General features: G+C 51.6%; 6 protein-coding genes across 6 annotated transcripts; 4 read left to right on the forward strand and 2 right to left on the reverse strand.

Annotated features, from left to right (window-relative positions):
- The first annotated feature begins 307 nt into the window (after positions 1-307).
- On the forward strand, positions 308-2121 carry BDW70DRAFT_23740 (MCT family MFS transporter). The gene is made up of 2 exons (XM_073743571.1): positions 308-761; positions 824-2121. The coding sequence occupies exons 1-2, from the start codon at positions 580-582 to the stop codon at positions 1950-1952; spliced, it is 1311 nt and encodes a 436-aa protein (XP_073597704.1). The 5' UTR covers positions 308-579; the 3' UTR covers positions 1953-2121.
- Positions 2122-2151: 30 nt separating this feature from the next.
- BDW70DRAFT_133194 (peptide alpha-N-acetyltransferase complex B subunit NAT3) lies at positions 2152-3254 on the reverse strand. The gene is made up of 3 exons (XM_073736283.1): positions 2918-3254; positions 2584-2815; positions 2152-2512 (listed from the first exon to the last, which is right to left on the reverse strand). Exons 1-3 carry the CDS (start codon positions 3084-3086, stop codon positions 2341-2343), a joined length of 573 nt encoding a protein of 190 aa, XP_073597705.1. The 5' UTR covers positions 3087-3254; the 3' UTR covers positions 2152-2340.
- A 5-nt stretch (positions 3255-3259) lies between these two features.
- BDW70DRAFT_133195 (uncharacterized protein) lies at positions 3260-5482 on the forward strand. The gene is made up of 3 exons (XM_073736284.1): positions 3260-3301; positions 3367-4238; positions 4305-5482. The coding sequence occupies exons 2-3, from the start codon at positions 3580-3582 to the stop codon at positions 4897-4899; spliced, it is 1254 nt and encodes a 417-aa protein (XP_073597706.1). The 5' UTR covers positions 3260-3301; positions 3367-3579; the 3' UTR covers positions 4900-5482.
- A 376-nt stretch (positions 5483-5858) lies between these two features.
- tif32 (putative eukaryotic translation initiation factor 3 subunit EifCa) lies at positions 5859-9739 on the reverse strand. Its single transcript, XM_073736285.1, has 4 exons — positions 9507-9739; positions 9199-9423; positions 6769-9143; positions 5859-6714 (listed from the first exon to the last, which is right to left on the reverse strand). The coding sequence occupies exons 1-4, from the start codon at positions 9546-9548 to the stop codon at positions 6249-6251; spliced, it is 3108 nt and encodes a 1035-aa protein (XP_073597707.1). The 5' UTR covers positions 9549-9739; the 3' UTR covers positions 5859-6248.
- An 833-nt stretch (positions 9740-10572) lies between these two features.
- BDW70DRAFT_133198 (guanine nucleotide-binding protein subunit gamma) lies at positions 10573-11982 on the forward strand. Its single transcript, XM_073736286.1, has 3 exons — positions 10573-11134; positions 11204-11261; positions 11311-11982. Exons 1-3 carry the CDS (start codon positions 10983-10985, stop codon positions 11371-11373), a joined length of 273 nt encoding a protein of 90 aa, XP_073597708.1. The 5' UTR covers positions 10573-10982; the 3' UTR covers positions 11374-11982.
- BDW70DRAFT_133199 (uncharacterized protein) lies at positions 11983-13171 on the forward strand. Its single transcript, XM_073736287.1, has 4 exons — positions 11983-12174; positions 12228-12347; positions 12511-12556; positions 12614-13171. The coding sequence occupies exons 1-4, from the start codon at positions 12161-12163 to the stop codon at positions 12674-12676; spliced, it is 243 nt and encodes an 80-aa protein (XP_073597709.1). The 5' UTR covers positions 11983-12160; the 3' UTR covers positions 12677-13171.
- Positions 13172-13220: the final 49 nt, after the last annotated feature.

Here is a 13220-nt window from a genome sequence, read left to right on the forward strand (position 1 = left end):
TCAGCCTTCCCCGCTGGATAAGTCGGCACGGCATCACGCTAATATCCTAGTCCAGATTCCCCTCCGCGAGTGACTGGGCTCGTAATCGAGAGTTAAGCAGCCATGGCGGGCGGACCGAGCTCGGCTGTGACCTTGAGAGAACTGCCGAGAAGCGACGCTGGAGGCCTGAAACCCTGATATTGGATTTGTCAGAGCTTGCAATAACCGAATCATGGAGGCTAAAGTGTGACCCAGGGACAGTTGGTGCCTCTTGGGGCTCGGACGACGGTTCCAGGTTCACGCCATGGTGGATCTGTCCCCGGCTGTCGGCGTCCTATATTCCTAAGCTTAGCCTACCAATGTGGGTCTTACATGGATTCGAAGAGACTTTTTTTGATCTTTAATGTTCAGGTCTTATAAATCCGGTCACCCTTGCCGCAGTCCCTGATTTGCCTCGATTTGGGTTCTTTTTGCGACTCCCAGGTACCTAGCTATACCGCGCCCGCACTTGCCCTCGGTCTCTTGGACGGATCCTCGCCACAAGTTACTCGCCGCTATTCGATCGACCTTGGGGTTCGCAAACATATTCTCAGCGTGGAGATGGGCGCAAATGTCGACGCTCAGGAGAGGACCGTGAGTGCTATGGGAGGTGGTCAGGATGTCGAAAAGACCAGCCCAGCGCCGGTCCAACCGGTGGAGGACAAGGAAGAACCGACCTTCGACACTGGCCTCGCATGCTGGCTGCAAGTTCTGGGTTCCTGGTTCCTCTTCTTCAACTCATGGTGCGTGGAACCCAACGATCTTGTCTTCATACTGGAAGAGGGTCGATTTTAACGATCTATAGGGGTGTCGTCAACACATGGGGTGTTTATCAGACCTACTACGAGCAAAACCAGCTATCAGACATTTCGTCCTCGTCCATCGCCTGGGTCGGTTCCTTACAGTCTTTCCTTCTCATGCTGTTCGGCGTTGTAACGGGGCCACTTTTTGATGCTGGATATTTCCGCCTGCTTCTTGGATTCGGTACGATCATGTTGCCGTTTGGTTTCATGATGGTCAGTATTTCATCCGAGTTCTGGCATTTCATCCTGGCTCAAGGGGTCTGTGTTGGTTTAGCCTGCGGGTGTCTGTTCGTCCCGGCAGTTGCGATCTTGCCCCAATACTTCCGCAAAAGAAGAGGACTCGCCAACGGCATTGCAGCCACGGGGAGTAGTATTGGTGGTGTCATCTACCCGATCATGTTCAACGAACTGCAGAAAAAGGTTGGCTTTCACTGGGCGACGCGCGCAGTAGGCTTCGTCGCTTTCGGAACCTGCTTAATTTCCTTTTCCCTCATGCGCATGCGCTTTCTCCCCACCGAGAAGCGGAAGCTTATCCAACTGGGCGCCTTCAAGGAGCCCATCTTCGTCTTTTTCTCCATCGGCATGTTCATGGGCTTCTTGGGCTTCTACAATTTCCTTTTCTACGTCCAGTCCTACGCCATTGAGACCGGTATTGTCGACGGCAACCTTGGCTTCTATCTTCTTGCGATGCTCAACGCGGGTTCTACATTCGGTCGGATTGCGCCCAACTTCCTGGCTGACCACACGGGACCCTTGAACATGCTCATCCCCGCAGTTTCAATCACCGCCATCCTCTCTTTCGTCTGGATTGGTGTTCACACTGTCCCCGGTATCATTGTACTGTCCGTCCTCTACGGAATATTCTCCGGTGGTTTTGTCTCCCTTCCCCCTGTCGTCATGGCATCTATTACCAAGGACATGCGCGAGCTCGGCACCCGCATGGGAATGGTCTTCGCCATTACTTCTGTTGGACTGTTAATTGGGACACCCATCGGTGGTGCTATCATGAGTAATACGCATAAATATTTGGGTGTCCAGCTCTTTACGGGCTGCGCCATTACCGTTGCTGGTGTTATTTTCCTGGGCGTCAGATTGGCTCGTACGGGAGTAAATCTTGCCGTTAAGGCTTAAATTAGCCACTCCTGGTGTTTGGTTACGGCTGGCTCATCAGTTTTGCATTGCATTCGGTGTCTGGCATTATGATCATGGAGCGGGTTTTGTTTTCGTCTTTAAGAAGCCCATTTGGATATTAAAAGTGCATTTTTGGCGCGATAATGGATAACATCAGGTATGATGTATATAGATATTCACATAGTAATAAATATTAGGTCTCATATATCCCTGTCACCTACCGCACGTCACATTATCGACACTTGGGAAACTGACCGGACGCTGGAAATACCGGCCGAGGCCAATTACTATAATACTCATCTATCTGGTATCGACGCGAGGCCCAGCAAAGAAACTCCCAAACACCAATATGCTAACAACAGCCAAACAAGCCGAAAACCCTCTGTTTTTAAGAGACATGCTCCGGACTGACCGGGAAATTCTCCCCGTTCTCTCGAATATGCTCTAGTTTCTTATCCCGACTACACGGCTTGCGCATATCGAACGCATCCTCGCCCTTTTCCGACATACCCGTTGGATCGTCGCTATAATAATTGACCACGCGCCGGAACACGGAGTACCTGTCCAAACAGTCAGCAAATACATATTCCGCAACAACGCGAAGAAAAGTAAAGAAGAGAACTAGACGCACCCCATGCCCTTATACATATCCACCGCGACCTTGTTCCCTGCCCGCACATACAAATCCACAAACCAGGCATTGTTGATATCGGAACCCCGCTCCAGACGCTCGGTGAGTCGACGCGCGTGCCCAAGTCTCCGCCATGCCGGCGCGACAGTTAGGACAGTGATGTGTCCATGCCAGGGGGTGTAGTGCTCTGAGGCTTTGAGGGAAGGGTGTTGCTCTTCGAGTTTGCCCATTACTGGATTGCGGCATTAGCGGGGCTCGATTCGGTAGGGGATAATCAAACAGAGGTATCTTTAGAGAATGGGAGAACGGGAAAAACGGCAAAATGGAAGCGTACTGTATCCGGCAATTCCTTCCCTACGGTCCTTCACGCTGCTAAAAAGCGACGGCCATCGCATGAGATAGTTAAGGTAGAAGCCCAGATCGTAGTTTTCGGTCAGTGGGTCGAGGTTGGTGAGATTGAGGGAGAAGAGGTCCGTTGGGGACATCCGCCGGATGGAGGTCATCGTGCTGGTGTTGCAATTGAATTCGTGACTCGTGATGTCGGTATGCAGAAGCTTTTGAAGCTGAAGCGGGGAAGCCTGAGATGGGGTTTTGGCGGTCACGGGAAAGTCGGGCGGCCGCTGATCTTCCAACTCCTTGACCGTCACAAGTTACAACTCATAAAATGCTATTATTGACCAGGCTTGCGCTGCTTTGTGTGTGATACTTGAGTGGATAGGTATGTGTGACTAGTTCTTGCTTGTGTTTGTTACGTTAGTCATTGACTCGTTTGTTCTGGCTCAGGTCTCAGAATAAATACTCTCCTGCGACTGCCCCCTCCGCGTTACCCCTGTCCTCCAACCGAGTTCACCACACGATTGAGGAGTCCCTGAGGGCCCGCTAATCGAGTACGACTCAAGCACAGCATACTATATGTCCAAGGGAACTGGGACTTCTCTTCTAGAAAGCTAGAATTTGTTTTGTTTTGAGCTGAAGAGCCCTATCTTCCCTTGCAACATGCCCTCCAGCCCACCTTCACCCTTGAGGCTGTCTCACCGCCACACCCGCAGACGGTCATCAAACACAGATATGGATCCGATGTCACCAGCCGATTATACGCCCAATGGATACTCTCTCAACTCTCCCCGATCGCCTGCCAGTCCCCGACCTCATTACGCGCAGAGCATGAACGGATCAGGTAGAATGTCCAGCGACTTTGGAGCAGCCACAGAAGCGAGCGGCGGACTGGGGAATCTCGCGGATGAACTAGCTGATGCTTGGGAGGACGAGGAGAATGGCTATGGATACGCCTCTGGACAGGAAGCTGCGCCGATGGACTCACAACCGCTGGAACGGATGAGGACGCGGACGCCTTCGCCCGGTTATTTGTCCGAGAGAGATTCACTGCAGCCGCCGCGGCCGAAACTGCGAAATGGCACGCATCGACACCGAAGGCACGAGTCGCAGTATGATGGCTCGGATTATGGTCCTGATTCGGACCTGGAGGAGGTGGCCGATATGTCCCCGGCGCTGGAGAACCAGATGGCGGAGATCGAGAGTCTAGCGAGACGGGGTCTCGAGAATAACGGGAGCGAGCAAGACCATGTTATTGAACGGGCGGTTACAGCGCTTCAGGATTTAGGGGCGCAGAGCGGAATTGAGAATAATGCCATGAGGTATGCACCCGTCGTTTCTTTTTTCGCCATGCGAGGGTCATAGAGATGACAGCTAATACTTTCCAGACTCATCACTGCCCATTCTTCAATAACCTCTTACCTCACACACCAAACCCGCACGGTCCAGAGCCTCACCCACCCTCTCCTCTTCGCCCCTTTCCCGCTCCTCTCCGACGAAGCCATCGACGCCCTCATACCCTTGATCGACGAGGGCCTTCTCCCCAACCTCCCCTACCCATTCCCAGAGCAACATCAACATCAAAATCACCACTCCTCCCGACCAAATACCCCCACACAACTCTCACCGTCGCCGACAAACAACCCTCTTACTTCCCTCCAAACGCTCATCTCTCAAACCTCTGATATAACTCTCTCTCTCCGCGGCCTGAGCGACACCCTCTACGAATCCCGCCAGCTCACCTCGACTGCTTCGAGGCGTCTCCGAGCCGCCCGAGAACTCGTTGCTGACCTCCGCAGGGAGGAAGAAGGCCGTGAAGAGGGCACGAGGTGGATTGAGAAAGGAGACTGGGATCGGAGGCTTAGGGAAAGGGAGGCTGGTCGTGAGTGTGGTGATGTGGTCAGTGGCTTTGAGGCATTCTGCGGTGAATGGAGAGAAAAGCTGTTCGGGGCTGCCGGTTCCGCTGAGGCTGTCGTTGCGTAGGCTATGTATCCAAGGCAGGTCTCTCCATTCTTTTTTTTTCCTTTCCCTTTTCATCTTCTTCATTCCTGGTCTTCTATTTCAGCAGATTACAAGATTTCTTTTCCCGGCGCATTTACATCTTTGGTTTTGGATCTGTTTTCTCTGTGTCTCTATTTTGTTCTTTCCATATACATAGCATTCAAACCCTGCTTTTTTTCTTTTCTCTCACTTCTTTCTCCTTTTCTCCTCCTTTTCTTCTCTTCTTTTTCTTCGCCTATCTATCTTTTTCTCTTTTCTTAGAGGCCTCTTTCCACTACATCTTGTTTGCCAGGAGTCAATGTTATTTTTCTGTCTCTCTTGTCTCGTCCATCTCTTTTTTACACCCACGCATCTGACTTGTAAGGTGCTATGCCATGACCAATGAAAATTGTGGCCATCAACCTACGGCCGTTAGAATGTCTTTCCTTTCTGTTCTCCCTCTGCTGTCAGTGCTTGGAGTGTTCTGATGCTCTGATATTCTGATATTCTGTTCGCGGGTCGAGCTAGAGAGAATACAAAGATACAATCCATATAAAGATATACAAAGACCACACATGCTCATGCATACATGCACGCATGAAGTTTACAGTAATGTATAGCATCTGCCTGTCCTGCCCATTTTCTGTTTCTGATTATAGTGTGCGTAACTGCTCTTGAGTTGATCGATAGATGGTTTTTGGTGGACCTCTTGCCTTCCTCAGAAATCGACTGTTCGTCAAGGCATGTAAATAGTGAGATGGGACCATATAGATGCAGTACCCGATAACTATCCCATTCATGCTGGCGGGAGATTCCTCATATATATCATATGTACATCCGAGAATTATAATGCACGCTGAGCTAAGCTCAAACTACTAAGTACCCAACCACTACTGGTAGCATATACAAATGAATTGATTCTATACTTCGTAGTCAAGAACCACATGAAGAGAAAAGATGACTCAGGGTCATTGCAATTATTGTCCAACTGTAACTGACATAAGTGGCAGAAAAATGAGAAAGAAAAGAAAGACATAATGCATTTCAACAGAGCCATCACATGCCTAGATGGGCTGGAGATGGCGAGAGACTCTAGCTAATCTGTTCGGGCTTCTTGGCTCATAAGGTAGTTAAATAGACATCACTAACGCAAAAAGAGAGGGAGAGAGAAATTGTACGGAACAGAGGGGAGGCAATGCTGGAGAGAGATGCAGGGTGAGAGTAGGAAGGTGGGTTAGAAAATAAAAATAAATACATTTCCATACGCCCGTTCCGTTGTCAGAGACAAAAAAGCTTTTGACGAGATAAACCAGCTACATGACTTCCAGCAAAAGACTCATGTTATTGATATCCTACTGGTTTTGTTGCTGCTGCTTCCATCTAGGCACCCACTTTCCACCGGTACCGCTAGCAAGGGGTTTGGGTTCTTCAGGCTTAGGGGAGGAAGTTGGCGGAGTCTGTGTGCGAGAGGGCGGTTGGGAGGAGCGCTGGCTGGGGGGCACGTAGCGGTTGCCGGCGGGAGGGGCGGCGTCAGAGCCACCGCGAGCGTGAGGGGGCACGTAGCCGCCAGTTCGTCGTGGAGGCTCAGGCTCGGCCTTAGGCGCCTCGGGTGCAGCGCCGCCCGCGGCTTCCTTAGCGGCTTGACGCTCACGCCAACTAGGACCACCGCCAGTGCGAGGAGCAAGGTTAAGACGAGGAGCGGTACGGACTTCAGACTCTGTACGGGAAGGCTCTGGGAGACCAACTCGCTTGGCGCGGAGGCGAGCCTCTGCTTCCTCCTCACGCTGTCTCTGCTTGGCGGCAATTTCATCCATTTTACTGTGATGCGAGTTAGTTGGGGAATATTGAGTTTGTGCTTTGGGTGGTACTGACGCTCTCTCTTCCTCACGCTTAGCCTTCTCCTCGGCCAGGATGCGGCGGCGCTCTGCATCCCTAGCAGCACGTTCCTCCTCCTCGCGCTTGATGCGCTCTTCTTCCTCCCTCTTGGCACGCTCGGCGTTTTCGCGCTCAATTCTCTCGCGGCGTCTGCGTTCTTGGACTTCCTTGACGCGCTGCTTCTTCTTGGCTTCAAACTCTCTCTCGGCGGCCTTGCGACGCTTCTCAAACTCCTCGTGGCGCTTCTCTGAAACTTCCTTGCGGAAGCTGCTGAACACAGGAATCAGGCGACTGAGACGGTGCTTGAGAGCAACAGCTTCCTTATGCTTAGCCTCGGCCTCAGCAAGAGTTTGGGCCTTCTGGCGCTCGTAAATTTCCATATCAACCTTCTTTTGGGCTTCATAATCCTCAGCAATGTGCTTCAGCTCCTCACGACGGAAAGCACGCTCCAAGTGATCAATACGCTTGCCAGTGGTCCGGACGCGCTCAGTAAGCTCGTTCTTCTCCTTCTCCAACTGCGCAAGCTTAATGGCACGGAGGCGGTTGGCATCGAGATCCTCCAGGTCGATTTCATTGAGATCAATGCCCTTGACGCCGCTCTTCAGTTCCTCAAGTTGCTTCTTGAGTTCCTGCTGACGGATGCGGTCTTGCTCATCCTTAATGCGCTTCAGCTCGCGCTCGCGCTGCTCTTCAGCAAGTCGCTGCTTTTCAGCCTCCTGGAGTTGCTGTGTGCGGATGCGCTTGCGAGTTTCTTCCTCCTTCTGCTTGCGCTGCAGGGCATCTGTAGCAGCCTCCTTCTTCTTCTCAATGATGACACGACGTTCGAGAGTGTCCTCGTGCTCCTTGGCAGCACCAGCAGCAGCGCGAGCAAGAGCGGCCTGCTTGGCTTGGAGACGAGACTCGTTGTATGACGGGTCGACATACATGCATGTGACGTGAAGTGTCTTGGCCAGACGGGTGAGCTGCAGGCGGGCAATTTCAGCAGGGGTGTTCTGGAGACGCTGTACCGAGCCGAGTTCGCTTTCCGCGGAGCCGGCAGCGCTGCCAGAGTGCAGAGCCTTGGCGGATGAGAAAACGTCGGTGTCGAAGGTGAGGACACCAGAGATGTGGTCGACACGAATGGCAAGGTCACCCTTCTTGCAACCGTTCATGATGAACTTCTCAATCATGGACGGAGTAATCTGGAAAGGGTCGGGGAACTGAGCAAGTTCGTAAACGAACTTGAGCTCAACGGACTCGTAGACCTGCGAGAGCTGCTGGAAGAGACGGGTGAGGATGACCTGCTGCAGAGGCACAACATACTTCTCCATCTCGGGATCATCACCAATCTTCTTGAGGATGGGGGTGACCTTCTTACAGATAGACAGAGGGTGGAAGTCAACTTCGAGAATGTTGTAAAGTTCACGAATCTCGGGGCGGACACGCTTGAGCAAGCCCTTGTTCAGGGCATCTCTGAATAGGACAGCACGAGTGGGGCTTTGCAACATTCCGAGCAGGTTAGTGAGACGAGTGTTCTTGTTCTTACGGACCTCGTCCACGTCAATTAGCGCGCCCCGCGAGCGGGACGTGCTGATGACGGGAATGGACAGGGCAGATAGAAGAACAAAGGAAGCGGCCTTCGTCATATCGGCCTCGGTAACTGAAGGGTGGTCCTTCTTGGAACCCTGGTTAGTGGAAAGTGTGACGGCAGATTGGCGGAGGAGGTTGTAGTAACGGCTCCAGGCAGCAGCGTGGAATAGATAGTTCTCGCTAACAAGGAAGATACGAGCCAGTTTCTCGTAGTAGTTGGCCATCATAACGTTCTTCGCGGGGCGCTTGCTGAGGCTCAAGAGAGTGTGGATATCCTCGATGCTGCGGAAGGCTTCCTGCCAGAGTTCCAGCTCCACGGCAACGTTCAGCTGCTGGAACCGAGTGTCTAAGTGACGCTGCAGGGTATCCGGGTCGCTGAGGTTAATAGCGTGCATCTGGGCAGAGTATTTGGCGGCGTTCTGAACATGGTTGCGGAGAAGTTCGCAGAGTCTGCGGAACTCAGTCTTGCGGGTGTACTTCAAGCAGAACTGGAAAGCCTGTAGAGCGGTGGTCTGGTACATGATCTCCAAGCGAGCGTTGTTCTTCAGGATCTCCAAAACGGTTCGGTACGTCTCCCACAAAAACTTGAGCCATGGGGTAACCACGGCACGGTCGGTTCGGTCGCGGGACTGCTCACCGGAAACGGTAGCAAGGAGAATGGTCTCGGGGGTCTCGATGGCTTCCAGATCCTCAACGTTGGACGAGGGAGCGGCCGACTCAAGGGATGACTGAATCTCATCGGCCTTAGCCTGGGCCTCAGTCACCTTCTTCTCCGCGAGCTCGATGAACTTCTTGAGAACAATCTGCAAGATATTATTAGACTACCGCCAATCCACGACATGATCCTGGCTTTCATACCTCGATAGTTCCCACATTGGAGTTCTGAGCAATGTTCTTGTACTGGTACAGGCCATCCTTGGCAGCCTTTCCTTTGCGGAGATCGACGCACAGCTCAACAAAGAGCAGCATGACCGGCTCGAGAGACGCGATCGGGCTGCTGCGCGTCCGCTTGGAGGTAGCATGTTCGTGGAGGACGGTCAGGGCGGCCGGAGCCTGGCCCACGGCGATAAGTTCCTGAGCCCTCTTCAGGCGAAATGCACGTTAGAACCAACATGCCCGTAAATTATTTTGTTCCCTCCCAGACTCCCGAGGCGGTTGCAACCTACTTTCAGGACATTTTCAGGTTTGATATGCGGCGGAGGCGGCATGATGGGCGATGTAATAAGCGATGTTTAGTATTCTCAATAGGGCACACAAGTCGTTAAGGCGAACTCGACAAGGGATAGGCGCAGGTCGAGTCAAAAATGCGCAACTTGCGGGCAGCAGATTTGACAGCCAAAAGTCCCTGATTAGATGATGCTGCCACGCGACGGTTGGCCTGGACGTGGGAGGGGAGGCGTCGGTGGTTGTGCGAGAGCCAGAAAAAAACCCAAACCACAGCCCGCCGCCTGCTCCCTCCGCTTTGGGTTTAAGCGATTAGATCACATGACTCATATGTACTCCCCAGTATCTCGACCGTCCAGAACTATAAACTACGTCGGACTCATGTACATTCTGGCGTCTTGACCGGCTTGCGATGTCCTGCAGAGCTTTTACTAAGGAGCATCTGTGCTTCAGTGAGACGCGATTGGGTCTTTATCCGCGCACAACGAGGGACGTGACTTCAAAGAGGACTCTGTACTTTGCTGTCGTCTATACGTCCGCTCCAGGACCGGCCCCACCACCATATACTGTCCTAGCTCTGTGAGTTCCGCAAGCGATGTCATTCTCTTAATCTACAACTGCAGACGTTTGGGCTGTTGACAGTTACTACTGATATCGAGCAAGCAGTCTAGATCACGTGAGGCAGATGAAACGCCGGTCACGTATGGTATGTATCCGGTTGGGGGCTCTCCACACAAAGCTCAAGCTTCTCCAGAAATATTTGTAGGGCAACATAATAATTGGCGTTGAAGTTGTCACAGACTTGAGGAGGGTATCTATAATAGTATTTAGGGTCTTCCGGATAATAAAAAGAAAAAGAAAAACAAAGGCTGATCGTCAGCCGTTGATGAGCATCTGGAGAGGAGGACCAGGATTCAGGGGGCCTGGGAAGGTTAGGCCGGTGGAGGCTAACACACTTTATTCAGTACGGCGGTACCGTAAATACAAATAATACGAGAAGATAGGAGACCCCCCTCATCTAGTGTCATGTAAGACGGTAATTCGGCGTACATACCTCTCATAAGCATCAGCTTGACCCTGGTTCATCCATCCCGTTCAGTCCGAGTGCCAGGCTCTTCCCTCGCTCCTCTTGTCGCTCTCTTGATCTCTCGATCTTTTCCTTCGTCTTCATCCTTCCATTATTCTTCTATTCGCTTTCTAGTCGCTTTTCTTTATCTACCTTCCTTCTCTTCGCCTCTTCCTCCGAAGAATAATAACGTCCGCTCGCTCCCTCCCTGACGCCAGCCCTCCACCCACTCTCCTTTCCCCGGCCTCGCGTCCGACCTCATCACCCTCCCCTTACTCCGGTCACCCGGAAGTGCAATCAATCGGGAAACCCTGCGACGTGGAAATCAAGAGCGTCCTAAAGTTATCACCGCCCTTACCTCTGTCGCTTACTGATCGAACTCCGCTCGCGACCTCACACGACGGCCCACAAAATGCCTGCGTACGAGCTTCGATCTGGAGGGGACGTCAAGAACAAGAAGCAGAGTGTGGCCGACCTCAAGTACCGCCGATTGACAGAGCTCAATGCCCGCCTGAAGGAGGATCTCGACCGTCCCCGAGTCAAGGTGTCAGAGGCTGCCATGTCGTAAGTCCAACATCGCGCCCGCCAGCAATTGGCCCTTGTCGCAGTCGCTGATCGCATTGCTTTTGCCAGGCTGATCAACTACTGCAACAATACTCGTGACTTCATGGTACCGTCGGTATGGGGACAGGTATGCAACTCTTGCTCCGGAAAGAATTTCCTTCTCTAATGCCGCCCAGGTCGACAAGCGTGAAGACCCATACGCACCCCAACAGCAGGGAGGCTGCTGTACGATCATGTAATGCCTCATGACACATATACTAGTATGGTCCGAAGCAGACCTATCGCGTTGATGGGCATTGATACCCCCGGCCGCTATGACCTTACCTTTCTATTCCCTAATTCCGTGCCTTTGATCTCTCACATTTTCGAATGCGCTGCTCTCACGGCTTGTATCACACGAAACCCGGCTACCGCATTGACATTTTCGAAGCTCTATAGCCAACCGGATCGCGCGCGCTGGCCTTGCACGCCTTCGGAAATGCTGACAAGCGGAGTTCATATGTCGCTGCTACGCAGTTGGATTACTGTGGATGATTATTGTCCGCGAGATAGCCTTGATCTTATTCCTTCACATTCTGGTCAAAACTTTTTCCACAATTCCCTTTTGATCGGTTTTCTTTTTCTGCGTTTCTTCTCTTTCAATCTATTTTCGCAATTTCCTATGTCGCGGTGGATGGGGTTCTACGGTTCAAAAACGAAACAACGTCTAGCAAGCTTTAACATGGACTGGTCGTTCCACGTCTTGGTCTTGATTCTGTCGCAGCCCGCTTGTAAATTAGAACAGCTGCTTCTGCTTCTACACTAGTATCTACGAGCTTAAAGCATCTAATGCAGGTACAACCGTAACACTTACACAACACAAACATTCGAGTACCGTAGCTATGTATAAATCGAGGGCCTCACGAAGGTAGGACAGTCTAATGATCCGACTTCAGCCTTCCGTAGATCTCGCCTCTTTACTCTGAAGACCTGACTGAGGCTCAGACTTATTGCTGACATCATCCACCACCCCCGCCTTAACCAAGCATGTTCGTATGCTCCTGGTACAAACGTTTAACATGAATCCATCCCAACCCGCTCCTACATTACGTACCTTGGCCCTTCTTCACTTGCTCTTTAAAGACTCATATACATCCTTGCTTATACACGACAGCAAAGATCTGAAATCGATATTGCGCGTAAACTCGCATAACGAGGTCGAAGGTATCACCTAGTATGAGTCTCACTGACTGGGCTCTTGCTCAATCATGGCATTCCACCCTTGGTCAACCTGCCTTGGCACCTCTATCCAGATGCCTTTCGTCTGCTTCCACGCATCGCGCATTGTTTCCTGCATTCACTGACATGGCAACGCTGATTTGTCTTCCAAGAAACAGTATCACACAGGCAACTTCGCCCGGCATTCTATACCATTATCCAACTCTTCATATGTCCGCGTCACGCTCATTCCAAATACACTTGATAATATTAACCATTCGCTATCCCAGGCTCACCGAAAGCCTGCATCTGCAGACCCGTGGCCCAAAATACCGGTACCCGTGAGATACCCTCCCATTCGTCACCGGCGTCAGGTCAAAGACGCTGCAGGTCGAGAATATCCCTGTGTGAATTCTGGCTTTGGAAGTGTACAAAGACATCGCCTTACACCGTCTGACTCAATTCCCAAATGATAACCTGACTGTACCCATCTCTGATAACACGATTCTTTAACAGAAGATCTGCCTCGTAATTGACCAAAATCCAGAGAAATTCACTGCTTCTTGCAACGCCGAGCTGCAACTCTCTGAATTCTGGTCTGGTTCTTCAACGAGTAATTTCTAGTTGACATATATCTGCGTCGGTACCTTAGAGCACCGTTTCCTCGCGGTATGGAAGGCGAACTGGTTCGCCGGAAGATAATTTTGCGACGTAAGTGATCATTCGAAATATGCGTAACCGAATCACTCGCCATTGCTGCCGCAGCCGTGTAGGGAATAAGTGTATGTGCGTAATAATGATGTTTTAGAGAAGGAATGAATCAGGAGGGAAGAGAATATCTGAAAGGCATAGTAGCAAGTTGGAACTTAGCATTGGAAGAGCTTTCCAG

The sequence above is a fragment of the Aspergillus foveolatus genome (genome assembly GCF_047715535.1).
Source record: "Aspergillus foveolatus strain CBS 279.81 unplaced genomic scaffold BDW70scaffold_14, whole genome shotgun sequence".
Taxonomy (NCBI): domain Eukaryota; kingdom Fungi; phylum Ascomycota; class Eurotiomycetes; order Eurotiales; family Aspergillaceae; genus Aspergillus; species Aspergillus foveolatus.

Excerpts from the sequence above, each read along its gene's own strand:
- BDW70DRAFT_133198 (XM_073736286.1), top strand. The coding sequence starts at position 10,983 with ATGCCTGCGTACGAGCTTCGATCTGGAGGGGACGTCAAGAACAAGAAG. Across the intron at positions 11,135-11,203 it reads GTGTCAGAGGCTGCCATGTC|GCTGATCAACTACTGCAACA; the intron begins GTAAGTCCAACA and ends TGCTTTTGCCAG. Across the intron at positions 11,262-11,310 it reads TACCGTCGGTATGGGGACAG|GTCGACAAGCGTGAAGACCC; the intron begins GTATGCAACTCT and ends AATGCCGCCCAG.
- BDW70DRAFT_133195 (XM_073736284.1), top strand. The coding sequence starts at position 3,580 with ATGCCCTCCAGCCCACCTTCACCCTTGAGGCTGTCTCACCGCCACACC. Across the intron at positions 4,239-4,304 it reads ATTGAGAATAATGCCATGAG|ACTCATCACTGCCCATTCTT; the intron begins GTATGCACCCGT and ends AATACTTTCCAG.
- BDW70DRAFT_133199 (XM_073736287.1), top strand. Across the intron at positions 12,348-12,510 it reads GAGGTCGAAGGTATCACCTA|TATCACACAGGCAACTTCGC; the intron begins GTATGAGTCTCA and ends TCCAAGAAACAG. Across the intron at positions 12,557-12,613 it reads TTCTATACCATTATCCAACT|TATCCCAGGCTCACCGAAAG; the intron begins CTTCATATGTCC and ends TTAACCATTCGC.
- BDW70DRAFT_23740 (XM_073743571.1), top strand. The coding sequence starts at position 580 with ATGGGCGCAAATGTCGACGCTCAGGAGAGGACCGTGAGTGCTATGGGA. Across the intron at positions 762-823 it reads TTCCTCTTCTTCAACTCATG|GGGTGTCGTCAACACATGGG; the intron begins GTGCGTGGAACC and ends AACGATCTATAG.
- tif32 (XM_073736285.1), bottom strand. The coding sequence starts at position 9,548 with ATGCCGCCTCCGCCGCATATCAAACCTGAAAATGTCCTGAAA. Across the intron at positions 9,424-9,506 it reads AACCTGAAAATGTCCTGAAA|AGGGCTCAGGAACTTATCGC; the intron begins GTAGGTTGCAAC and ends TTTCGCCTGAAG. Across the intron at positions 9,144-9,198 it reads CCAATGTGGGAACTATCGAG|ATTGTTCTCAAGAAGTTCAT; the intron begins GTATGAAAGCCA and ends AATATCTTGCAG.
- BDW70DRAFT_133194 (XM_073736283.1), bottom strand. The coding sequence starts at position 3,086 with ATGACCTCCATCCGGCGGATGTCCCCAACGGACCTCTTCTCCCTCAAT. Across the intron at positions 2,816-2,917 it reads GGAAGGAATTGCCGGATACA|TAATGGGCAAACTCGAAGAG; the intron begins GTACGCTTCCAT and ends GCCGCAATCCAG. Across the intron at positions 2,513-2,583 it reads GATATGTATAAGGGCATGGG|GTACTCCGTGTTCCGGCGCG; the intron begins GTGCGTCTAGTT and ends CTGTTTGGACAG.